We start from the raw sequence: 27,703 nt of genomic DNA on the forward strand, positions 1-27,703 counted from the left end.
TATGGTAAACATTGTGTTTATATTGTTTAAATGAAGATAACATAGCCAGACTCACAAATGATACCAGTCAGTAGACAGACAGGTAGGTAGGTAACATGGATGAAAACACAATGTGATACCACAGCACTTAGAAAAACAACACACTAATCAGAAACAGTCAAAATCAAAACCAAAAAAGTTTCAGATCTGAATCACACACACCACATGCATTGTGTATGTATAACTGACTACACTACCCACACTGCACTGCACACTGTGACCCATCTCTGTCAGTTAAAGTGGCCAACTTTTGGGAAAATAATCAAGCTATACAGTAGACAGATCTCTGATCTTTGTGCTTTAGTCAACCCCTACCCCAGCAAACATACTGTACGTATGTCAACGACCAGGCTAACTATGGTGGGTGCTTATATATAAACTAAAACCATGTAGAAACCATGCTTATAAGAAAGACAATGTCCTGAAAGACAAACAATGGTGATACAATACTTACATACTCAGCTACAATGTAAAACAAGCATGATTGTCCAAAAAAGGGTTTGAGAACAACTTTCATCAGGTTGGATAAATTATGTAACAGTTGCTGCTAGGCTATCTGAAAGATGCCTGTATGATAGTGGCACATCAAGATGCATAGCCAGAGAAAAGTGAGGAAGCTGGCGCAAGTATTTTCACACTCACAGGCTCCCACACTTCTCGTACAATGTAATACCACACCGATAATGACATAAGGCAAAATAACAACACTTAAAAACCTATAACATATGCTTAAAATAAAACAAAATAAAAAGCGAATAAAATAAAGACTATATGATATAATCCCTGACAGAACTGAGAGTGAACAGAACCCTGAGCCAAAGGACTGATCTCCAACTCCCTAATTTTCTCTGGTTCATATAGAGTCAATGAACTAAGCAGACCAGACCCAGCTGCTATCCCATTGATGTCCACCCAAAAACTATACTTTGGTATTTGTTTCATTAGACCATTGTTGATACACTCCCAAAATGTTTTGCAAGTCAGCAATCAAGTTCTCAAGATATACTGCATAACTTAAAAAAAACAGAAATACAGCCGGTATGATGCTGCGATTTGCATCATATGATGCAAAATGCATCATACCAGCTGTATTTCTGTATTTTGAAAGTTAGATATCTTTAACTTGATTGCTGAAATGCAAAACAATTGGTGCTATATCAACAATGGACTAATGACACAAATACGAAAATAGCATTTTGGGTGGAGTTTCCCTTTAAGACTAGAACAATGACCATTTTTTTCAACGGTAAATGGCCTGAGCAAGACATCATTTATCCACCATCTTTGGTCCCCAACCCCTAGTCCTAGGGAGCACCAGGGTATGCAACGGTTTGTTCCAACCCAGCATCAACACAACTGATTCAGCTACTCAATGAATTATTATAACCTAGATTAGCTAAATCAGGTGTGTTAGCGCTGGGTTGGAACAAAACCTTGCATGCCCTGTAGCTCTCCAGAACCAGGATTGGGGACAAATGCCATAAGAAGTAAACAGACAGATCCTCTTTCTCATCCTCCTAAAAGAGTCTGGCTTTTGCCTTCTGTTGTCCAATGTTGACTGCAGCCCTGCTTCGTCCTCCCTGGCTATTCGCTTCATCATCGTTTTCATCATCATTGTGGGCCCAGCTTCGCTTCAGAGGGGTGAGCTCCGGTGCAATCGAATCTCCGTCCTAAACAAACAGATACCAGAGTTAATTTGAAAAAGTAAGATGATCATTAAAGCAAATTACAGACTCCTCTTTAAATCTCTGTATTTCTCCAAAGCTCAGTTGTCCTGAGTCTTCACAACACTGCCAGGAACTAGGATCAAGGGAGACACTCAAGTTTTTTAATACTATATCTCTTGACACATTGATGAAAATAGTCATGGCCTCTAAACCTTCAAGCTGCATATTGGACCCTATTCCAACTAAACTACTGAAAGAGCTGCTTCCTGTGCTTGGCCCTCCTATGTTGAACATAATAAACGGCTCCCTATCCACCAGATGTGTACAAAACTCATTAAAAGTGGCAGTAATAAAGCCTCTCTTGAAAAAGCCAAAGCTTGACCCAGAAAATATTAAAAATGATCGGCCTATATCAAATCTCCAATTCCTCTCATTTTTTTTTAAAGAAGCTGTTTTAAGCTGACCTTAATGCTGCTTTTGATACCACCGATCACCACATTCTTTTGTAGAGACTGGAAACCCAAATTGGTCTACACGGTCAAGTTCTGGCCTTTGTCGGAAAGATATCAGTTTGTCTCTGTGGATGGTTTGTCGTCAGACAAATCAACTGTAAGTTTCGGTGTTCCTCAAGGTTCCATTTTAGTGCTGTCATTCGGAAACAATGTTAACTTTCACTGCTATGCGGACGATACACGGCTGTACATTTTTGATAAAACATGGAGAAGCCTGTTACGTTCCCCAGTTTCTGTGTTGTATTTGAGTGTGTGTGTTTCAGGAGATGGCTTCCTGGAAGCCTCCCCAACCAACTGATTGGTCGACCCCAGGCTAATTGATGATTGGAGCTGACTCCGCCCCCTCGTCAAGAAGCAGCTGACTCTAATCACCATTGCCACCTGAAGATATAAAGCCAGTGTTCTGTTCAGGAGAGAGAAGAGAAATGATTGGAGGTTAGAGGGAGATTGAATAAGATGATGAGAAAGATTAGAGAGAGAGATTTTTTTGCTGGAGAATTAGATTGTGATATAGTGTTGGTTGTTTAACAGAAAGTGTGGTATGTAATGTGTTAGTTGTTGTTGGTAGCAGCTTTGATATGTTTTGTGTTTGTTGCTTTGTCAAAAGTTCTTTAGTGGCCTGAGTTAGTTTACTCAGTTTTGTTGTAAAGTGTTTGTGAAATTGTTAATAATTATTCTGTTTCATTTGTTCCCAGGGGGGAAGGGGAAGGCACTTAGGGAGTGCTTAGGCAAGAGGCCCGAGGGCATACATATACCCGTAGTATATTCAATGTCTAGGCACACTAGGTAAGACCTGGGCGGACCACCCCCTGTATTTTGGTTAGGGCACCAGGTGGTGCTAAGTTAGGTAAGTTAAGTGGGTAGGCAGGTTAGATAGGAGAGGGGGAGCTTTGATATTTACTTTCTTTCCTTTGGTTCCGTCCAGCCCCTTTTCCCCATATTACCGTGTAGGAAATAAATCCTAGTAAACGGTAAATTCTGCCTTTTGTCATCCTTACTCGCACCTACAGTCCATACCTCTTTCACTTCACGGGGAGTTGATTTGTAGCAGGGAGTTGCGTTCCCTCTTCATAGAGGCGTGCGTAACAAAGCCCCAAAATTGCCCTCCATGGAAGCCTGGGTTTCAGACATAAGGAAGTTTTTCGATTTTTACTTAATGTTTTACTTTTAAATTAGGACAAAAAAGAGATGCTAGTTCTAGGTCCCAAGAAACAAAGAGATCTTCTGTTGGATCTGACAATTAATCTTGATGGTTGTACAGTCGTCTCAAATAAAACTGTGAAGGACCTCGGCGTTACTCTGGACCCTGATCTCTCTTTTGACGAACATATCAAGACTGTTTCAAGGACAGCTTTTTTCCATCTAAGTAACATTGCAAAAATCTGAAACTTTATCCATGCTTTTGTCACTTCTAGATTAGACTACTGCAATGCTCTACTCTCCGGCTAAAGCACTAAACAAACTTCAGTTAGTGCTAAACACGGCTGCTAGAATCTTGACTAGAACCAGAAAATTTGATCACATTACTCCAATGCTAGCCTCTCTACACTGGCTTCCTGTTAAGGCTAGAGATGATTAAGGTTTTACTGCTAACCTACAAAGCATTACATGGGCTTGCTCCTATCCATCGCTCCAATTTGGTCCTGCCGTAGATACCTACATGTATTCTACGGTCACAAGACGCAGGCCTCCTTATTATCCCTAGAATTTCTAAGCAAACAGCTGGAGGCAGGGCTTTCTCCTATAGAGCTCCATTTTTATGGAATGGTCTGCCTATCCATGTGAGAAACGCAGACTCAGTCTCGACCTTTAAGTCTTTATTGAAGGCTCATCTCTTCAGTAAGTCCTATGATTGAGTGTAGTCTGGCCCAGGGGTATGAAGGTGAACGGAAAGGCACTGGAGCGACAAACCACCCTTGCCGTTTCTGCCTGGCCGGTTCCCCTCTCTCCACTAGGATTCTCTGCCTCTAACCCTATTACAGGGGCTGAGACACTGGCTTAGAGGTACTCTCCCATGCCGTCCCTAGGAGGGGTGCGTCACTTGAGTGGGTTGAGTCTCTAACGTGATCTTCCTGTCCGGGTTAGCTCCCCCCTCGGGTTCGTGCCGTGGGGGAGATCTTCGTGGGCTATACTTGGCCTTGTCTCAGGGTAGTAAGTTGGTGGTTGAAGATATCCCTCTAGTGGTGTGGGGGCTGTGCTTTGGCAAAGTGGGTGGGGTTATATCCTGCCTGGTTGGCCCTGTCCGGGGGTATAGTTGGACAGGGCCAGTGTCTCCCGACCCCTCCCAGCCTCCAGTAATTATGCTGCAATAGTTTGTGTCGGGGGGCTAGGGTCAGTCTGTTATATCTGGAGTATTTCTCCTGTCTTATCCAGTGTCCTGTATGCTCCCTCTAATCCTGAGCCCTAGGACCATGCCTCAGGACTACCTGGCCTGATGACTCCTGGTCGTGCTGCTGCTCCAGTTTCAACTGTTCTGCCTGCGGCTATGGAACCCTGACCTGTTCACCGGACATGCTACCTTGTCCCAAGACCTGCTGTTTTTGACTCTTTCTCTACCGCACCTGCTGTCTCTAACTCTGAATGATCGGCTATGAAAAGCCAACTGACATTTACTCATGGAGGTTCTGACCTGTTGCACCCTCTACAACCACTGTGATTATTATTATTATTTGACCCTGCTGGTCATCTATTTATCCGGCACAGCCAGAAGAGTACTGGCCACCCCTAGGAGCCTGGTTCCTCTCTAGGTTATTCCAGGTTCCTGCCTTTCTAGGGAGTTTTTCCTAGCCACCGTGCTTCTACATCTGCATTACTTGCCGTTTAGGGTTTTAGGCTGGGTTCTTGTATAAGCACTTTGTGACATCAGCTGATGTAAAAAGGACATTATAAAAACATTTTTTTGATTGATTATGTGGTGCAGGTAAGCTGGTCATAGCTAGCTGGCTTAGCCTTGCACTCAAATGCCATCTTCCCCACACAGCGCTAACAGTATGAGATAAAGAGATCCATACAGTAAATGAAAGAGATAGAGGCCTCCTGACCTGAGGCTTGGAGAAGTTGTTGTCCATGCACCACTTGACAAAGTTCATCTTAGCTGCCTCCACAGTCTTCTCATCTCTCTTCTTAAAGTAGACCCTGATCAGCTGCTCAGCAAACCGATCTGGCAGCATCTGAGACACCTACAGGGGAGAACAATCATGTAAAATAATGTTTTCAAGATCCAAAAAGAACAGACTATTTCTGAAAACATTTGAGAGTGCATTGTAGTATTGACCTGGTTCCTGCTGATCTGGGTGGTTTTGGTTGGGGTATTCTTACAGTAGAAACGCATGTTGTTGATGGGGTTCTTCTCCTTCATACCCCAGTCCATGTTGATGATCTGATGAAGAGAAAGAAAGAGGGACAGAAAGAGATAGGGAGGGAGAGAGAGAGATAGATAAAGAGGCAAAGAGTATTGCTGAGTGCTTTTCTAGGTCGGTTCGGTTATTAAAAAAGAGTCACGATTTTCGATATCAATCATTTTTGTAAAACATTAAATGCATTATGAAATAATGACAAAAAATAATTGAGCTTTTTAATTGTGAAGGATTTGATTTCTCTCTAGAGAAACGGCGTGTTGGGTTCACAAAAAACCTAGAACTAAATGGAATTCAAGTAATTAAACCAATGTTGGTCAATTAGTTGTTTAATAAGCCCCAAAAAACTGATGGTGGTTAATCTGGCCTTCATGGCAACATGTCCTCTTAAATCTCCACCTGGTACAGTCAGAAGAGGACTGGCCACCCCTCAGAGCCTGGTTCCTCTCTAGGTTTCTTCCTAGGTTCCTTCTTTTCTAGGGAGTTTTTCCTAGCCACTGTGCTTCTACATCTGCATTGCTTGCTCTTTAGAGTTTTAGGCTGGGTATCTGTAAAACACTTTGTGACAACTGCTGATGTCAAAAGGGCTTTATAAAAATACATTTTATTGATTGACATATTTCCAATAAAGCAAACGGTAATAAAGGGTTATCTATAGACGGGCATGTTATGTGACATGTTGCGTCTTCAATCAGTTCCCTGATTGAGGTGAAAAAACTGGACACTCACATTGACTACAAAGTCCCCTGGCTCTAGAGTGACGCCCTGGAGGTCGCTCTCAGGCCTGCACGTCGCCAATTCACTTGCCCATTTCAGGAGCTGTTCCTGGGCGAGAGAAGAGGAGGATGAGAGGCACATAATATGGATCTTCTAAAAAAGCTTACCTAGAAAGCCATGGGAGAATATTCACTCTCCATCCCCCAGACATGCACACACACACCTGTGAGACCGCCACACGTTTCTTGGCTTGAGTCTGTCCCACATTCTTGTAGAGGTTTCTGCAGGTGATGTTGTGGAGGATGTTTCTGGCCTCGGCCAGCTCAGAGGATGACGAGTACAGGATCTGCTCAAACACATGGTCTACATGGGGGGGGGGGGGGGGACAGAGGAGAGAAAGAGGAGCCGGAGAGAGACAGGAGAGGAGACGGAGACAGACAAGGAGCGTGGGAAGAGAAGAGGTTAAATATGCAAACGAAGCCCAGGCAGTGATTATGGACATGAACGTGACAGAGAACCAGGTCTGGCAAACCCAGCCTGTTAGGGCAGCCATGACACCTAGAATAAAACCCTGACAACCAAAGAGGTTTGAACCATATAATGAGAGTGAGTAGACAAGACCAGAGCCATTCTACATATTATATTTCTATGGGGTTGAACTGACCAGTGAGTTTAGTGTAGGCCTCCATGTCATATATTGCTGTGGAGATGGTGAACATTTTTCCCTTTGAACCTTGAATCTGGATGTGGGGTTCTGCCTTGACGAAGGCCTCTGTGATCCTGATTCAAGACAGACACAGGCACACACGCACTTATATCAAACATGTCATTTTAAACCCACAACATACAGCAGAAAAGCACCTGAATGTCTGAGAACTTGTATGTGTGACTCTATAAGAGATCGTAAGTCAGCTAGATATTTAACAGTAGAAAGAATAGTTGTTGATGTGAGAGCACTTACATTGTCTCTATTATGTGTCCCACTTTGTGCTGGTAGGCTTTTCTGTGGAGGATGTTGCGTGTGTGGAACATGTCGTACAGATTACCCACTTCCTGTATGCGGACAACACACATGGATATCACCGGTAACGGAAGTGACCTTGTCCGAGCAGCCCATAGGACAGGAGCCTATCTCCTAATTCTGTAGTGTGAGGCAGCTTGATGTACAAGTACACCCCCTAGACAGGACACTAGTCTATAGCTGGGCCTAGTCTATATCACCAGTAAACTAGGCTAATACCTCATTACTTCACCAAGTTGAATGAAAAGGTAAATGAAAACATAACAATGAAGGGAATGAATGAGGTGAAATCTAGGGACAAGCCTTCACCTTTTCTCTGGTGCAGATCTGCTTCTTCCCATCTACCTCACACACACGAGCAAACTTGAGGAAGCGATGGTAGTCAAAGTTATTCTGGATGCCCAGGTGGTAGCAGTCCCTATGGGGAGGGAAAGAGAGTGTTGGTTTGGTCTTCAGTCTGGGTTATCCTTTTCTTTATTAATAATACTTATGTATCCATTTTGTTTAAATGTGTTTAAACTGCTGTCCTGCCGTAATACCCCTTGTAAAAGGTTGCGTCAATCAAATCTGGTATCAGGATAAAATGTGATTCAGAGTCACCGAATATACTATAATTATATTTATTTAACACAAGTGATAAATGGTAAATGCAATTTTCGTATATACGGGTTCACTGTATCACCATGCAGGGTAAAGCAGAGAACTGACATCTTCTTTTATACTGTGACAGAGGTAGTTCCAACTTTAGAGTTGGCCTGTCACAGTAGAGGCTTAGCGTGGTTTAAACTTGCTAGCCTATCGGTGGTGCCCAGACTGGTCCCAGCCCCACAGCACTCAGGATTCAGATGTCCGGAATGGTGTTTGTGAAGATTGAGCTGAGTAGTCGGTTTCTACACATTCCTCAGTTCCTGTTTTCTTGTTATTCAGCATTTTTCCATCTTGTCTCAACCTTGTGGTTTGCAGTCGACACCCCAGATTATCAACAGCTTTTCTGCAGTCACGCTATGTTCTGTGATTAACATGTCCTACTTCTATAAGGCATATATTTTTGTTAAAAAGAGAACAAAACCATCCGTCACACCCTGCCGTAATTGTTTGTATGTTCCTGTTGTCATTTAAGTAAAAAAATATTAAAAATGAGCTCACTAAACAAAATGTACATTTGTATTAATTTCCTCTGCTCTACAACAAAACATATTTGAAACAGAAAGAGAGGGAGAGAGATTATAGATGGAAAGTTGACCAAAGTGCACTTTTTTCCTATTATAAATTGGGTTGGAGCCCTGAATGCAGACAATCTGGACCCTGTCTTTCTAAAATTATCCGCCGAAATTGTTGCAACCCCTATCACTAGCCTGTTCAACCTCTCTTTCGTATCGTCTGAGATCCCCAAAGATTGGAAAGCTGCCGCGGTCATCCCCCTCTTCAAAAGGGGGACACTCGGTTATAGACCCAAACGGTTATAGACCTATATCTATCCTGCCCTGCCATTCAAAAATCTTCAAAAGCAAAGTTAACATACAGATCACCGACCATTTCGAATCCCACCGTACCTTCTCCACTATGCAATCTGGTTTCCGAGCTGGTCACTGGTGCACCTCAGCCACGCTCAAGGTCCTAAACGATATCATAACCGCCATCGATAAGAGACAATACTGTGCAGCCGTATTCATCGACCTGGCCAAGGCTTCAACTGTCAATCACCGCATTCTTATCGGCAGACTCAATAGCCTTGGTGTCTCAAATGACTGCCTCACCTGGTTCACCAACTACTTCTCAGATAGAGTTCAGTGTGTCAAATCAGAGGGCCTGTTGTCCGGACCTCTGGCAGTCTCTATGGGGGTGCCACAGGGTTCAATCCTCGGGCCGACTCTTTTCTCTGTATACATCAATGATGTTGTTCTTGCTGCGGGTGATTCCCTGATCCACCTCTATGCAGACGACACCATTCTGTATACATCTGGCCCTTCTTTGGACACTGTTAACAAACCTCCAGACGAGCTTCATTGCCATACAACTCTACTTCCGTGGACTCCAACTGCTTTTAAATGCTAGTAAAACTAAATGCATGCTCTTCAACCGATTGCTGCCCGCACCCGCCCGCCTGACTAGCATCATTACTCTGGACGGTTTGGACTTAGAATATGTGGACAATTACAAATACCTAGGTGTCTGGTTAGACTGTAAACTCTCCTCCCAGACTCACATTAAGCATCTCCAATCTAAAATTAAATCTAGAATCGGCTTCCTATTACGCAACAAAGCCTCATTCACTCATGCTGCCAAACATACCGTCGTAAAACTGACTATCCTACCGATCCTTGACTTCGGCGATGTCATTTACAAAATAGCCTCCAATACCCTACTCAGCAAACTGGATGTAGGCTATCACAGTGCCATCCGTTTTGTCACCAAAGCCCCATATACTACCCACCACGGCAACCTGTATGCTCTCGTTGGCTGGCCCTCGCTACATATCCGTCGCCAAACCCACTGGCTCCAGGTCATCTTTGCTAGGTTAAGCCCCGCCTTATCTCAGCTCACTAGTCACCATAGCAACACCCACCCGTAGCACGCGCTCTAGCAGGTATATTTCACTGGTCACCCCCAAAGCCAACACTTCCTTTGGCCGCCTTTCCTTCCAGTTATCTGCTGCCAATGACTGGAACGAATTGCAAACATCTCTGAAGCTGGAGTCTTTTATCTCCCTCTCTAACTTTAAGCATAAGCTGTCAGAGCAGCTTACCGATCACTGTACCTGTACACAGCCAATCTGTAAATAGCACACCCAACTACCTCATCCCCATATTGTTATTTACTTTTACACCCCAGTATCTCTACTTGCACATCATCATCTGCACACCTATCACTCCAGGATTAATGCTAAATTGTAATTATTTCACCTCTACGGCCTATTTATTGCCTTACCTCCCTACATTTGCACACACTGTACATAGAAATAATATATTGTGTTATTGACTGTACGTTTGTTTATGTGTAACTCTGTGGTGTTTTAGTCGCAGTGCTTTGCTTTATCTTGGCCAGGTCACAGTTGAGAAGTTGTTCAACTGGACTACCTGGTTAAATAACATTTTTTACATTTTGAGCCTGTAATCGAACCCACAAATGCTGATGCTCCAGATACTCAACTAGTCTAAAGAAGGCCAGTTTAATTGCTTCTTTAATTAGCACAACATTTTTCAGCTGTGCTAACATAATTGCAAAAGGGTTTTCTAATGATCAATTAGCCTTTTAAAATTATAAACTTGGATTAGCTAACACAACGTGCCATTGGAACACAGGAGCGATGGTTGCTGATAATGGGCCTCTGTACACCTATGAAGCTATTCCATTAAATATTAGCCGTTTCCAGCTACAATAGTCATTTACAACATTAACAATGTCTACACTGTATTTCTGATCAATTTTGATATTATTTTAATGGACATTGTTTTTTGCTTTTCTTAAAAATGAAATTTCTAAGTGACCCCAAACTTTTAAACGGTAGTGTACACCAGTGGTCCTATTTATTGTTAGATCTCTAATAGAGACCCACAGTGGAGGGGTCATATTACCCATAAAACCTAGCGGTCAAACAAGGAAATGGTTCCAATCATTTTTCCCATAGGGGACTTTAGAAACACTTAAAATAAGGGCTGTGTTTCTTGTAGGCTTACCCTGGTGTGATGTTTTGATAACCTTGTAAATCTCTTGGGCAAGGTGACTTTTATCAACAGTCAGCTCTAAATACAGGCAAATATATTGATAAAAGTCACCCTGTCCTAGAGAGATGTACAGTTATGAGAACGAAACACAGCCCTTACTTTAAGTGTTTATAAAATCCCCTATGGGAAAAATGATTGGAACAATTTCCCTGTTTCCCTGCTAGGTTTATGGGTATTATGACACATACTGTGGTACTCTATATAGCTTACTCCAGTAACTGATGATGGTTTCTAAGAGAGATCAACTCCAACTGGGGGACTCACCTGGCGAAGTAGTCCCACTTGTCGACGTCGATGCCGCTCATTTTGTTGGCCACAATCTCATAGAGGAAAGACTTATCCTCTGGACGGCCCTTATAAGGCCACTGTGGAAAGACAACAGACTCAGACGAATCCTTTGAAATCCAAGCATGTACAGTAACTCCAAATAAGTTCAAGGGATACTTAACCAGAGTTTTTATTTTATTTATTTCACCTTTATTTAACCAGGTAGGCCAGTTGAGAACAAGTTCTTATTTACAACTGTGACCAAGATAAAGCAGTGCGACAAAAACAACATAGTTACACATTGGATAAACAAACGTACAGTCAATAACACAAAATAAAAAAATCTATATACAGTGTGTGCAAATGTAGTAAGATTAAAGTGGTAAGTAGGCCATAGTGTCAAAATAATTACAATTTAGCAGATTAACACTGGAGTGATAGATGTGCAGATGATGAGGTGCAAGTAGAGATACTGGGGTGCAAAAATATATAACAATATTGGGATGAGGTAGTTGGTTGGGCTATTTACAGATGGGCTGTGTACAGGTGCAATGATCGGTTGATCAATGATCAGCTGCTCTGACAGCTGATGCTTAAAGTTGAAACGGGAGATATAAGTCTCCAGCTTCAATGATTTTTGCAATTCGTTCCAGTCATTGGCAGCAGAGAACTGGAAGGAAAGGTGTACAAAGGAGGAATTGGCTTTGGGGATGACCAGTGAAATATACCTGCTGGAGCGCATGCTCTGGGTGGGTGTTGCTACGGTGACCAGTGAGCTGAGATAAGGCGGGGCTTTACCTAGCAGAGACTTATAGATGACCTGGAGCCACTGGTAGGTTAGGAGTAGTTTCACAAGCTACTGCTAATTAGCGTATCCAGAAGTTTTTCTGAACAAGGGCGTAACTGCCAGAATCTCGCAGTATCCCTTTAAGAGTTTGAATTCAACCTGTAGTCAATACACTGCTAGTAGCCATCAGTAAATCATATTCATAAAGTACTTCACAAAATGTTGATTGATGCTTAAATTCTTAATTGACTGATGCTGATTGACTAGCTAGCCGACTGACAGGCTGACTGTCTGAGAGGGACAGTGTTCCTGACTCACCCCCTGGCTGAGGGGGACAGTGTTCCTGACTCACCCCCTGGCTGAGAGGGACAGTGTTCCTGACTCACCCCCTGGCTGAGAGGGACAGTGTTCCTGACTCACCCCCTGGCTGAGAGGGACAGTGTTCCTGACTCACCCCCTGGCTGAGAGGGACAGTGTTCCTGACTCACCCCCTGGCTGAAAGGGACAGTGTTCTGTGGTCCAGCAATCTGTTCCTTGATGAAGACCAGGTCATCAGGTAGGACCAGGCCATGATCCTTCATCACTGGCTCCAAGGCATTCACAGACACCAGGTGGTCAAACATCGCAAGGGACGCCTCCTCATGCTGTAACACACATACATGTGACATGGACATTCTCGCGCCCACACAGGAAGATGAGGAGAGAAGGCTATGACAAGAAAGAGTAGGTTATTCAGACTGTAGTCTTACCTTCCACTTGGACTTTGGACGCATTTTGGGGATGAACATCCTATCAAACATATGGGAGAAAGGACCATGACCTGGAAAGAGATCACATTCAACAGAATAAGATTGGAAAAGATTGAGGGAAGGAGGGAGGGAGTGAGTGAGACTCACCCAGGTCGTGACAGAGCCCAGCAATCTGGACACACAGGATGTCTCTACTGGAGATGAGGAGCTCTGGTTGTCTCTCATTCAACTCCTGGACCAGCCGACCTGCTAGGTAGCCCACCCTGAAAACACATAACCACAACACAACCAATTAATAACCATTGTACAACCGATTAAACCTGCCAGGCAACCACAGGGGTGGGAGCTTAGGGAAGGGGCTTGGGTCTGAAAAGCAACTAGGCCAGTTTCTGTTGTGCCTTTTAAATGCAGGATAGGGCCTCAAACCACATAGGCTGAATCCCAATTCTCCACGCTTTTCCAGAAGTGTGCAATTGCACACTTCCCATGATGGATTTAAAATCATATGATTGGTGTAAGCATTGGCTATACACTTTGGGAGAAGGGTGGAACCTAAGCTTCCCTCAAAGTAAATTGACTATATAAGTACTCCAGTGGCGGTCGGTGCCGTTTAAGATGAGGGAGGACAGTTTTTTAATGAGCATTACCTTATTTCTATTACAGCATATTGGATGACTATCATTCATATTCCATTCACCCAGCTCAGTGTAACATCCATAAGTTTAGGCTACTACATGATACAAAAATGTTCCCTATACTGTTAGGGATTTCTGCCCTGTTCATACAAGAGACCACAGGAAACTTCTTTGATCAGAGGTTAGTTTGTTTAATAAGGATTGCAACCCAGAGCATTACTTACAGTAATTTGCAACACACACACTCAGTTCAAAATATGATGTTTTCCCTTTTTATCCCCTACTGAGGATCACCCCGCCCAGGGTGATGTCCCTTAACTTTAATACCATATAAGCTCATAATTAATAGTTGCTAACACAAAGATGTTTCTGCTAGGCGGAGCTCAGTTTACGGTTATTTGCAGTTCGTTTTCCAATCCTTCTACCGCCTATTACTATCATGTGCTACCAGAAGTAAGACGAACATAGTATCAACAGGAACTGAAAGTATAGTTTCAACGAACAGGCATATGACTTGTCTACAGTTGACCTCTTCGTGCACTTACAAAGTGTCTACCACTGATTCTTAATCTCAAGCTAAATCAAAACATGAATCATTGTACTTTTGTAATTACAGGTGTTCCTAGAATGTACAGATATTACAAAATCCTTTCAATACCCATCATGGAGGTTGCTACAACCTAGCCTATGAATTAAAGTTTATATTGTAGATGCACAGGTCAAGAGAAACATTTGAGTGACAGACAGTGGCAAAATCAATACCGCCTTGCACACTCTTGCCTCCTGTGTTAAATCGGAGGGCCTGTTGTCCGGACCTCTGGCAGTCTCTATGGGGGTACCACAGGGTTCAATTCTGGGGCCAACTCTTTTCTCTGTATATATCAATGATGTCGCTCTTGCTGCGGGTGATTCCCTGATCCACCTCTATGCAGACGACACCATTCTGTATACTTCTGGCCCTTCTTTGGACACTGTGTTAACTAACCTCCAAACGAGCTTCAATGCCATACAACAACCCGCCTGCCCGACTAGCATCCCTACCCTGGACGGTTCTGACCTAGAATATGTGGACAACTACAAATACCTAGATGTCTGGCTAGACTGTAAACTCTCCTTCCAGACTCACATCAAGCATCTCCAATCCAAAATTGAATCTAGAATGGGCTTCCTATTTCGCAACAAAGCCTCCTCCACTCACACCGCCAAACTTACCCTAGTAAAACTGACTATCCTACCGATCCTCGACTTCGGCGATGTCATCTACAAAATAGCTTCCAATACTCTACTCAGCAAACTGGATGCAGTCTATCACAGTGCCATCCGTTTTGTTACCAAAGCCCCTTATACCACCCACCACTGCGACCTGTATGCTCTAGTCGGCTGGCCCTCGCTACATATTCGTCGCAAGAACCCACTGGCTCCAGGTCATCTATAAGTCTATGCTAGGTAAAGCTCCGCCTTATCTCAGTTCACTGGTCACGATAACAACACCCACCCGCAGCACGCGCTCCAGCAGGTATATCTCACTGGTCATCCTCAAAGCCAACACCAACTTTGGCCGCCTTCCCTTCCAGTTCTTTGCTGCCAGTGACTGGAACGAATTGCAAAAATCGCTGAAGCTGGAGACTTATATTTCACTCACTAACTTTAAACATCAGCTATCTGAGCAGCTAACCGATCGCTGCAGCTGTACACAGTCCATCTGTAAATAACACACCCAATCTACCTACCTCATCCCAATACTGTTTTTATTTACTTTCTGCTCTTTTGCACACCAGTATCTCTACTTGCACATCACCATCTGCTCATTTATCACTCCAGTGTTAATCTGCTAAATTGTAATTACTTCGCTACCATAGCCTATTTATTGCCTACCTCCTCACGCCATTTGCACACACTGTATATAGACGTTCTTTTTTTCTATTGTGTTATTGAATGTACGCTTGTTTATTCCATGTGTAACTCTGTGTTGTTGCTTGTGTCGCACTGCTTTCCTTTATCTTGGCCAGGTCGCAGTTGTAAATGAGAACTTGTTCTCAACTAGCTTACCTGGTTAAATAAAGGTGAAATAAATCAAATCTAGCTGATATAGGGTGTAATCATTAGTCCAACAGTTGCAAACGAGAGTTTCGATTAGACAAATTCAAGTATGTTTATCCCCGTTTTGTTCAGTTTGCTTCCATTTAAGAAACGTTTTTCAACAGAATCGGGCAGAATGAATACACCCCCGATGACACACAAACACAGTTCACTTTTATTGCAGCCCCATGCAAACAGCATGATTTTCTCGTTTTATAATTCCTTCTCGCATCTACACACTCACGTCCTCTCACCTTTTCCTTTCACTTGTGGACTTCAGTGCACAACACATCAGCTGTCTGTAATCAGGCGAAAAAAAAACTTTCCAAGCCAAACCTTCGTATCATAACTGCTACACAAGGCCTACATCGTTGTCGCCATATTAGCTAACGTCAGTCAACATAGCTACAAGAACAAATGCATTAGTAAACCCGCTACAATCACGCAGTACAGTGTAGTCAGCAAGTAGTTTAGCAGTTACACCGGCTGGCCCCAGTGGCAATAAATTAATAAAACCAAAAGCTTACCTTGACTTGGAAGAGTTCCAATGTTGAATAGCCATAGCCAGCTAACTAACATAGCATACCTCTCTGTTTGAGCCAGGTGTTTGAGTAGGCTAAACTAGCTAGCTGCATTCACTAGCTAAGTGGAAAAAATTACAACAGAATATAACTAGCTCTCTCACACGCTTCTCTATCATTTTTGAAGAAATTAATTTTGTTCATAACTTTTCAACTATTGTTGCTCTCTCTTTGAGTCAACTACTCACCACATTGTATGCACTGTAGGGCTAGCTAACTGTAGCTTATGCTTTCAGTACTAGATTAGTTCTCTGATCCTTTGATTGGGTGGACAACATGTCAGTTCATGCGACAAGAGCTCTGATAGGTTGGAGGACATCTTCAAGGAAGTTGTCATAATTACTGTGTAAGTCTATGGAAGCGGGTGAGAACCACAAGCTTTCTAGGTTTTGTATTGAAGTCAATGTACCCAGAGGACGGAAACTAGCTGTCCTCCGGCTACACCATGGTGCTACCCTACAGAGTGCTGTTGAGGATACTATAGACTTTCATTGCAAAACTGTGCATTTTAAACAATTATTTGGTGACGTGAATATATTTAGACGGATAACTTTAATATTTCACTATTCACATTTTTATGGAATTCAATGAGGAGGATGGTCCCCTTCCTCCTCTGAAGTACTCGTGCCTATACATAAATACATAAAATAATTCATAATACTACACCAGAGAGCATGATTTTGGCCACAGGGGATCATTCGCATCTTTCAAAAATGAGCTGTGGATTGTTTTAAGAGCGCAATTTGGGCAGCGCATGTGGCAAATAGCCTACCAAGGCCTTTCAGCATTAATTGCAAATGCAATCGTAGGAAAAACATAGTTTAGAAAGCAAATGGTTATTACTTTAAAGAGAAGACAAAGAAAAGACTAATATGTCTTTTAGTTACAAAAATTCTCAACTTAAATGAGCAAACAGTAGCCTGTCTTATTTGTACCAGCGGAGAGCAACGGCCATAGTGCACTCACCGGGGCCATCTTTATCGTTGGATCAGAACCACTGGAACGTCTTTTGGGTGGACAATACTTTCCTCCTCCAGGCCAGATTTATGTCATATAATACAATTTGTGCCTCCCCTTTTCGTAGGCCGGATGATCAATGGAAACAGGGTGCACCTGAGCTCAATTTCTAGTCTCATAGCAAAGGAGCTGAATACTTATGTAAATAAGGTATTTCTGTTTTGTTATTAAAAACAATAATTGCACAAATGTCTAAAACCTGTTTTTGCTTTGTCATTATAGGGTATTGTGTGTAGATTGATGAGGGCTAAAAAACGATTTCATCAATTTTACTACAAGGCTGTAACGTAACAAAAGGGGTCTGAATACTTTCAGAATGCACTGTAGTCGCCTTCAAGAAGAGGTCGTTTTTAATGATCTGTTTGTCAGTGTCAGCAGAGTAGGCTACTAATTTGTCATATAAAAAAATATGTTGCTTATGTCTCCAGTCATATAGTGTAGTAGAATTGCATGAAATGTGTTAACAAAAAGGGCACATTTTTTCAGTGCTAAGGAGAAGAAACGTCTCTGATTACCGCCCCAACAGATCCACAGATGATGCAACACCTGTGAGAATGCTGTTCATTGACTACAGCTCAGCTTTCAACACCATAGTGCCCTTAAAGCTCATCAACAAGCTAAGGACCCTGGGACTAAACACCTCCCTCTGGATCCTGGACTTCCTGGCGGTCTGCCCCAGGTGGTAAGGGTAGGTAACAACACATCTGACAAGCTTATCCTCAACACAGGGGCCCGTGCTCAGTCCCCTCCTGTACTCCCTATTCACTCATGACTGCACGGCTAGGCATGACTCCAACACCATCATTAAGTTTGCCGATGACACAACAGTGGTAGGCCTGATCACCAACAACGACGAGACAGCCTATAGGAAGGAGGTCAGAGACCTCTCCCTCAACGTGATCAAGACAAAGGAGATGATTGTGGACTACAGGAAAAAGAGGCTTGAGCACGCCCCCATTCTCATAGATGTGGCTGCAGTGGAGCAGGTTAAGAGCTTCAAGTTCCTTGGTGTCCACATCACCAACATGATCCAAACACACTAAGACAGTTGTGAAGAGGGCATGACAAAACCTTTTCCCCCCTCAAGAGACTAAAAATATTTGGCATGGGTCCTCAAAAGGTTCTACAGCTGCACCATCGAGAGCATCACTGCCTGGTATGGCAACTGCTCAGCCTCCGACCGCAAGGCACTACAGAGGGTAGTGCGAACAGCCCAGTACATCACTGGGGCCAAGCTACCTGCCATCCAGGACCTCTATACCAGGCGGTGTCAGAGGAAGGCCCTAAAAATTGTCAGACTCCAGGGACCCTAGTCATAGACTGTTCTCTGTGCTACCGCACGGCAAGCGGTACTGGAGCGCCAAGTATAGGACCAAGACGCTTCTAAACAGCTTCTACCCCCAAGCCATAAGACTACTGAACATCTAATCAAATGGCTACCCAGACTATTTGCATTGCCCCCCCTCCACACCACTGCTACTCTGTTGTTATCATCTATGCAGTCACTTTAATAACTCTACCTTTATGTACATATTACCTCAACTAACCGGTGCCCCCGCACATTGACTCTGTACCGGTAACCCACTGTATATAGTCTCGCTATTGTTATTTTACTGCTGCTCTTGAATTACTTGTTACTTTTATTTCTTATTCGTATTCTTTTTAACTGCATTGTTAGTTAGGGGCTCATAAGTAAACATTTCACTGTAAGGTCTACACCCGTTGTATTCAGTGCATGTGACTAATAACATTTGATTTGATTTTGATTTGCACTACACGCTCATGCAAGCATTGTTCAGAACTGTCAGTTTTGCTAACAGTGATTGAGTTATATTATTAGCCTATATTATGACTAAAATCTACTGAACACATTAGGAATAGAAGACTGTTTTACATTAGTCTGATAGATGCATGCATGCAATCGTTCACTATTAGAAGAAAATAGCTTCCTCAAACTCACACTCCGCCTATGTATACACTCATACCCTACGGCAGGGTTTTCAAACTTATTGTGATAACTAATTCATCAAGGGCCCCCTCATAATCAGAACACAAAATTGACGGGCTACCCCGGCAAACCCGTACGACGCTGGGCAAATTGTGTGCCGCCCTATGGGACTCCCGATCACGGCCGGATGTGATGCAGCCTGGATTCGAACCATGTACTGCAGTGACGTCTCCTGCACTGACATGCAGTGTCTTAGACCACCGTTCCACTGGGTAGCCATACAAGGAGTACTACTATAACTTCTGCAGTTTATGCTAAAGTTCTGCAAATCTATACATTTTGTCATGGGGCAGAGAGAAAACGTTGCCGTTTTAAAGATTAAATTACAGTGCATTTATGTACATAAATGGGGGGGGGGGGGGGTGAATACAATAAGGATTTAGTTGAAAAGTATTGTGGATACCAATATCCCTGATGTTTCCCAGGGTTAAGAACATACATTGTAGATAAAAAATGTTACACAAATGTATTGGCAAAAATGTGTTTCATCTGTTGTTAGTAATATTCCTTTAAAAACATGCCTTCAGAAAGAATTCACACCCCTTGACTTTTTCCATTTTTTTTGTTACAGACAGTGGATTAATTTTGAATAAAAAATTCTCATTGGCCTACACATAATACCCCATAATGTCAAGGTGGAAACATGCGTTTAAATTTTTACAAATTCAATAAAACTGAAAAGCTGAAATGTATTGAATCAATAAGTATTCAACCACTTTGGTATGGCAAGCCCAAATAAGTTCAGGAGTAAAAATGTGCTTAAGGTTAACAAGTCACATAATAAGTTGCATGGACTCACTGTGTGCAGTAATAGTGTTCAACATGATATTTGAATGACTACCTCATCTCTGTAACCCGCACATACAATTATCTACAGTGCATTCGGAAAACATGCAGACCCCTTGTCTTTTACCACATTTTATGACGTTACAGCCTTATTCTATTCACTAATCTACACACAATACTTCATAATGACAAAGCAAACACAGGTTTAGAAATGTTTGCTATTTTATTTTAAAAAAAATACACCTTAAATATCACATTGACAAATATTCAGACCCTTTACTCAATACTTAGTTGAAGCACTGTCGGCAGCGATTACAGCCTTAAGTCTTCTTGGGAATGACGCTACAAGCTTAGCACAACTGTATTTGGGGAGTTTCTTCCAATTTTCGTTGCAGATCCTCTCAAGCTCTGTCAGTTCGGAGGAGGAGGGTTGCTGCACAGCTATTTTCCGGTCTCTCCAGAGATGTTCGATTGAGTTCAAGTCCGGGCTCTGGCTGGGCCACTCAAGGACATTCAGAGACTCGTCCCGAAGCCACTCCTGCATTGTCTTGGCTGTGTGCTTAGGGTCGTTGTCCTGTTGGAAGGTGAACCTTCACCCCAATCTGAGGTCCTGAGTGCTCTGGAGCAGGTTTTCATCAAGGATCTCTCTGTACTTTGCTCTGTTCATCTTTCCCTCGATCGTGACTAGTCTCCCAGTTGCTGCTGCTGAAAAATATCCCCACAGCATGATGCTGCCACTAACGTGCTTCACCGTAGGGATGGTGCCAGGTTTCCTCCAGATGTGACGCTTGGCATTCAGGCCAAAGAGTTCAATCTTGGTTTCATCAGACCAGAGAATCTTGTTTCTCATGGTCTGAGAGTCCTTTAGGTGCCTTTTGGCAAACTAAGCGGGCTGTCATGTGCCTTTTCCTGAGGAGTGGCTGCCGTCTGGCCACTCTACCATTAAGGCCTGATGGTGGAGTGCTGCAGAGACAGTTGTCCTTCTGGAAGGTTCTCCCATTTCCACATAGGAACTCCAGAGCACTGAAAGAGTGACCACCGGGTTCTTGGTCACTTCCCTGACCAAGGCTCTTCTCCCCCGATTGCTCAGTTTTGCCAGCTCTAGGAAGAGTCTTGGTGGTTCCAAACATCTTCCATTTAAGAATGATGGAGGCCACCATGTTCTTGGGGACCTTCAATGCTGCAGACATGTTTTGGTACTCTTCCCCAGATCTGTGTCGACACAGTCCTGTCTCGGAGCTCTACGGACAATTCCTTCGACCTCATGGCTTGGTTTGTGGGACCTTATATAGACAGGTGTGTGCCTTTCCAAATCATGTCCAATCAATTGAATTTACCACAGGTGGACTCCAAGTTGTAGAAACATCTCAAGGATGATCAATGGAAACAGGATGCACCCAAGCTCACTTTCTAGTCTCGTAGCAAAGGGTCTGAATCCTTAAGTAAATAAGGCATGTTTAAGAAATTTGCTAAATATTCTAAAAACCTGTTTTCACTTTGTCATTATGGGGTTTTGTGTGTAGATTGAAAAAATAACTATCCATTTCAGAATAAGGCTGTAATGTAACAAAATGTGGAAAAAGTGAAGGGGTCTGAATACTTTTTGAATGCATGTATAAGGTCCCTCAGTCGAGCAGTGAATTTCAAAACAGATTCAACCACAAAGACCAGGGAGGTTTTCCAATGCCTCGCCAAGGGCACCTACTTGTAGAGGAGTAAAAGTCACTACACCCAGTCACTACAAAGATACAGGCGTCCTTCCTAACTCAGTTGCCGGAGAGGAAGGAAAGCGCTAAGGGAATTCACCATGAGGTCAATGGTGACTAACAGTTAGAGTTTAATGGCCGTGATAGGAGAAAACTGAGGATGGATCAACAACATTTTAGTTACTCCACAATACTAACCTAATTGATGGAGTGAAAAGAAGGAAGCCTGAATAAAAATTCTACAAAGCATCCTGTTGGCAGTAAGGCACTAAAGTAAAACAGCCAAAAATGTGGCAAAGAAATGTACCCTATGTCCTGAATACAAAGCATTATGTTTGGGGCAAATCCAACACAGTACAACGCTTCATATTTTCAAGCATGGTGGTTCTGCATCATGTTATGGGTATTTGTCATTGCAAGGACTAGGGAGGGTTTTTTTAATGATAGAAATAAACTGAATATAGCTAAGCACAGGCAAAATTCTAGAGGAAAACCTGATTCAGTCTGCTTTCTACAGACACAAATTCACCTTTCAGCAGGACAATAACCTAAAACACAAGGCCAAATATACCGTACACTGGAGTTTCTTACCAAGACAACATTGAATGTCCCTGAGTGGCCTAGTTACAGTTCTGAGTTAAAATCGGCATGAAATTCTAATAGCAAGACTTGAAAATGGCTGTCTGGCATTGATCAATAACCAATTTGACAGAAAAAATTGCAAATATTGTACAATCCAGGTGTGCAAAACTCTTAGAAACAGAAAGACTCACAGCTGTAAATTGCCACCAAAGGTGATTTTAACATGTATTGAATCTAGGGATTGAATACTTATGTGATCAAGATGTGTTCATTATATATATATTTTTTTTTACAAATGTTTAAATTTTTCTTCCACTTTGACATTAGAATATTTTGTATAAACCATTGACAAAAAAAATGACAATTAATCCATTTTAATCCCACTTTGTAAACAACAAAATGTGGAAAAAGTGAAGGGGTGTGAATACTTTCTGAAGGCCCTGTATATTCTGAAATCTGGCCACGGACCACACGTTGAGAACTCCTGCCCTATGGAGTGTTCAAGCACACATAATAGTACCCTATGGAGTGCTCAAGCACACATAATAGTACCCTATGGAGTGCTCAAGCACACATAATAGTACCCTATGGAGTGTTCAAGCACACATAATAGTACCCTATGGAGTGTTCAAGCACACATAATAGTACCCTATGGAGTGTTCAAGCACACATAATAGTACCCTATGGAGTGTTCAAGCACACATAATAGTACCATATGGAGTGTTCAAGCACACATTATAGTACCCTATGGCAGGGGTGGGCAACATACAGCCCGCGGACTGGATCCCATTCAATCCAGCCCAGGGGAGGCCTGAGTTAAAAATAACTTTTCTTTTTGCTTAAGGAGGGTTATTAATTTGGGGTAAGACAATAAAAATAAAAAACCCAGGCCACTCTTGAACATCTAAAACTAGATAGAAAGCATGTAGGCCCGCAAATTGCCTTTGACTAAGAAACCGGTCTGAAAAAAAATCTGTGCGGCCCAATGTGGCCCTCAAGGCGATATTATTGCCCACCCCTGCCCTATAGAGTACTCAAGCACACATACACTTGTACCCTATGGAGTGCTCAAGCACCCACAATCATACCCTATGGAGTGTTCGAAGCGGTTGTGGGAGGCCCCAGGGAAGACAAAGTATGCTCCTCCCAGCTGCTTGATGTGGCGGAGCCTCTGGAACTGAGGGGTGTCCATGATACGGACCAGCAGAGGATGCATCTCTACATGGCCATGGATGGGGTCATTAAACACCTACAGGAGACAATAATAAACGTTACTGCTGATACCCTTACTGACTCTAATAGTCTTCCTCTTTTTCTCTCTCGGGAATAGATGACGGTACATATCTTGAGAGCCTGACAATACAGGAAATGCTGATGTCTTATATAAGGGCAGCAGTAGCCTAGTGGTTAGAGCATTGTAACCAAAAGGTTGCTGGATCAAATCCCTGAGCTGACAAGCCAAAAATCTGTCGTTCTGCCCCTGAACAAGGCAGTTAACCCACTGTTCCCCGGTAGGCCATCATTGTAAATAAGAATTTGTTCTTAACTGACTTGCCTTGTTAAAATATATATATATATATATATATATATGGTGGACCTAAAAACTCTTAGACATGGCTGGTTCCACCCCTCCCCGACAGATCAGTGCATGATAAGCTATGTGTATCGGGTCATAGCGCACAAACAGGTTATAATGTACTCCTCTCTGTTCAAGCCAGCCTCTGTTCACCTCATATCTCCACACAGCTGTGCCCTTGAAAGATATGAGAAGAACAGGATGGACTGAGACACTGTGGTCACTCTCAGAGGGTATTTGTCTTATGCCGTGTGACCAAGTTGAACAGAAGCCTGGAAACAATAACAGGTCGTCACACCATGTCCTTGACGATATTCCCAGACCAGCTGCAGGAAAAAGAGAGGGGGGAACCATCCTTTCTCAAGCACAGTATTGCAAGTTCTGAAAATCTCTTGACCAATGTTAAGCATAATTGTTAACTATTAATATTAAACAAAGCAGGTAAATACGTAATTTCTCACACATATGTCTCCCTCATTTTGTCTTTCATTCACTCTCTCCAGCCTTTGAAGAGGATAACAGGGGTTAGTTGTGCAGTCTGTGTTACCTTGATGGTCTCTGCTGCCATCTGCCACAGCTTCCTCAGACTTTGCAGTATCTGCAGCCTGGTGCCAAGAGGCCTGAGGAGGAGGGAGAAGAGAGAGCGAGAGAAAGAGTGTGTTCAAGTTCATAATCATAAAAGCACAAACACAACCCAAGGCATTGACTGAAAAACATGTCACAAATAAACCAAGGTTATTAGAGGGTCCGGTGCACATTTGATTGCCATGCCACTCTAGATTTGCATACCACCACCACACCCAACACAATACCACCAAACGTACACTATACCCATTTTATCCAGAAGTGTCTCTGTGAGGTATCGTAACCCCACTCCTGTCATCTTTTGCTCTGTGTGGGGAAAAACAAAACAAAAATAACAGGTCATCTTTCCTGTGTGTGTGTGTGTGTGTGTGTGTGTGTGTCATTAACGATGTGTAAATATGCACAATGAGAATAAAATGTCACAGGTCAATTGCATGGCATAAAACCAGAACCGTGTGTGCGTAGTTAAAGTGATAAGAACTTGCTATTCTAGCTAAGGTACTGTAGTTCAAAGGACAATGTAGTCCTTCTGGGTACTCTTGACCCCCTCGCGTTCACGGATCACAATTTAGTTTCAAGTTTTCAAGCCACGTTGGCATGTTCAATCAAATGTGTAGTTAGCTAGCGAAGATATGCAAAAACACTGATCAAAACAAACGAACCTCTGAATGTATCCTCCCATTTCCAGTGACCTTCTTGACGCAGGTATCTACAAACATCCTCGACACCCCACTGGCCGAAGTCCCGCCACGCCGCCTCAGAAACCCGTTTCTCCGGGGGGTTGAACTGATCACTACTACTAGTATTCAGCAAATCCTCTCTGGGACGCTTTCGAATATCCATAATGATCGGTGATTGAACCGTGCCGGTAATACACTCAAGCCGGTACTGGGGACTTCCTTCCGAGCTAACTATTTTTAAACTATGGCGCGTTAAACTAAATTGTCTACTAAACGGGTTCTCTTTCCGAAACTAGCTTTTTTTACTGGGCTGACTGACCAGAAGGAGGGAGGAGCGATCAAAGATTGTATAAAGAGACGAAGATGCAAAGTCATTTGACAGTCCCATGATACTACTGTATGCATGCCATGCGGACATAGAAAACAACATGGTCTTCTTCGCAAATAGCCATTGGAAGGAGAGCTGACTTTTACAAAGTATGTAACATTTACTCTATGAAAATATAAACTGTGTACAATAAAAAAAATGTTCATGTCATTGCGTTGATAAAATCCGGAAGTGATTCCGGATCACGGTCTTTTAGAGTTGTAATGAGTGTATTTCACCAGTAGACAGAGACATTTCTTCTCTTTTACGATCAGTGTACTGGTCCATAGGGAAGATAATGCTAGCTAGCGAGGGTACAACATGCTTCCAGATCTTAAGCCATTTTCTCTAATATGTAGGTTATGTTAAGGCAATGACAGCCAGAGGAGTTGGCTAAAGCAGATATCGTTGGATCGTGGACCAGGCTAGAAGGCAGATGGATTTACATGATTTTTCTGAACCAAACTAAACCGTAATTTGTCCAAAGGAGGCCCAAAGCTCCAATAAGAGCTTATAGCATGATGCTTGCCTTGAGGGGTTGTAGCCCAAAAAGGCATTTATTTTTACATCAATATATGAATCATTCATTTTAAAAGGCTGAGAGAGTGAGGTGAGACTGCGCTGTGGTTATTATTGTGAGTTTTCTGGAAGGTATGGATGACTGGTCATCATTTTACAGTTTGCCTAAATCAAATCCACATTCTTGCAGAAAGAAGAATTAAGAATTGGCTGGGGAATGTCCCAACAGCTTCCAGTGGTTAGACTAAGACATACAGTGCATTCGGAAAGTATTCAGACCCCTTGACTTTTTCCACATTTTGTCACGTTACAGCCTTATTCTAAAATTGATTACATCGTTTTCCCCCCTCATCAATCTACACACAATACCCCATAATGGGGATAACTGTGGCCAAGCTTCCTGCCATCCAGGACCTCTATACCATGGAGAGTCAGAGGAAGGCCCTAAAAATTGCAAAGACTCCAGCCACCCTAGTCATAGATTGTTCTCTCTGCTACCGCACGGCAAGCGGTACCGGAGTGCCAAGTCTAGGTCCAAGAGGCTTCTAAACAGCTTCTACCCCAAAGCCAGAAGACTCCTGAACATCTAATCAAATGGCTACAAAGAATTACCTCAATTACATCGACTAACCGGTGCCCCCGCACATTGACTCTGTACCAGTACCACCTGTATATCTGTATATAGTCTCACTATTGTTATTGTAACAGTATAACTTTAAACCGTCCCCTCGCCCCGACCTCGGGCGCGAACCAGGGACCCTCTGCACACATCAACAACAGTCACCCACGAAGCATCGTTACCCATCGCTCCACAAAAGCCACGGCCCTTGCAGAGCAAGGTGCAACATTACTTCTAGGTATCAGAGCAAGTGACGTAACTGATTGATAACGCTAGTAGCGCGTACCCGCTAACTAGCTAGCCATTTCACATCCGTTACACTCACCCCCCTTTCAACCTCCTCCTTTTCCGCAGCAACCAGTGATCCGGGTCAACAGCATCAATGTACCAGTATAACTTTACGTCGTCCCCTCGCCCCGACACGGGCGCGAACCAGGGACCCTCTGCACACATCAACAACGGTCACCCACGAAGCGTCGTTACCCATCGCTCCACAAAGGCCGCGGCTCTTGCAGAGCAAGGTGCAACATTACTTCTAGGTATCAGAGCAAGTGACGTAACTGATTGAAACGCTAGTAGCGCGTACCCGCTAACTAGCTAGCCATTTCACATCATTATTACATTATTTTACTGCTGCTCTTTAATAACTTGTTACTTTAATTTCTTATTCGTATTTTTTAAACTGCATTGTTGGTTAGGGGCTTGTAAGTAAGCATTTCACTGTAAGATCTACCTACACCTGTTGCATTCGGCGCAGTTGACTAATAAAATGTGATTTGATTTGAATGACAAAGCGTTTTTATAATTATTTGCACATTTCTTTAAAAAAACGACTGAAATATCACATTTACATAAGTATTCAGACCCTTCACTCAGTACTTTGTTAAAGCACCTTTGGCAGCGATTACAGCCTCGAGTCTTCTTGGGTATGACGCTACAAGCTTGGCATACCTGTATTTGGGGAGTTTCTCCCATTCTTCTCTGCAGATCCTCTCAAGCTCTGTCAGGTTGGATGGGGAGCGTCGCTGCACAGCTATTTTTAAAGTCTCTCCAGAGATGTTTGATCGGGGTTCAAGTCCAAGTACATTCAAAGACTTGTTCTGAAGCCACTCCTGCATTGTCT

At 43.0% G+C, this 27,703-nt stretch overlaps 1 protein-coding gene across 1 annotated transcript; it reads right to left on the reverse strand.

The window, feature by feature from the left end:
• LOC120061435 (deoxynucleoside triphosphate triphosphohydrolase SAMHD1-like) lies at window positions 1-25,406 on the reverse strand. Its single transcript, XM_039011243.1, has 16 exons — window positions 25,058-25,406; window positions 24,635-24,701; window positions 24,358-24,430; window positions 23,323-23,483; window positions 12,988-13,103; window positions 12,841-12,911; window positions 12,580-12,735; window positions 11,302-11,402; window positions 7,622-7,730; window positions 7,253-7,344; window positions 6,956-7,071; window positions 6,515-6,654; window positions 6,304-6,399; window positions 5,493-5,597; window positions 5,260-5,397; window positions 1-1,709 (listed from the first exon to the last, which is right to left on the reverse strand). Exons 1-16 carry the CDS (start codon window positions 25,236-25,238, stop codon window positions 1,557-1,559), a joined length of 1,875 nt encoding a protein of 624 aa, XP_038867171.1. The 5' UTR covers window positions 25,239-25,406; the 3' UTR covers window positions 1-1,556.
• Window positions 25,407-27,703: the final 2,297 nt, after the last annotated feature.

The sequence above is a fragment of the Salvelinus namaycush genome, chromosome 16 (genome assembly GCF_016432855.1).
Source record: "Salvelinus namaycush isolate Seneca chromosome 16, SaNama_1.0, whole genome shotgun sequence".
NCBI lineage: Eukaryota > Metazoa > Chordata > Actinopteri > Salmoniformes > Salmonidae > Salvelinus > Salvelinus namaycush.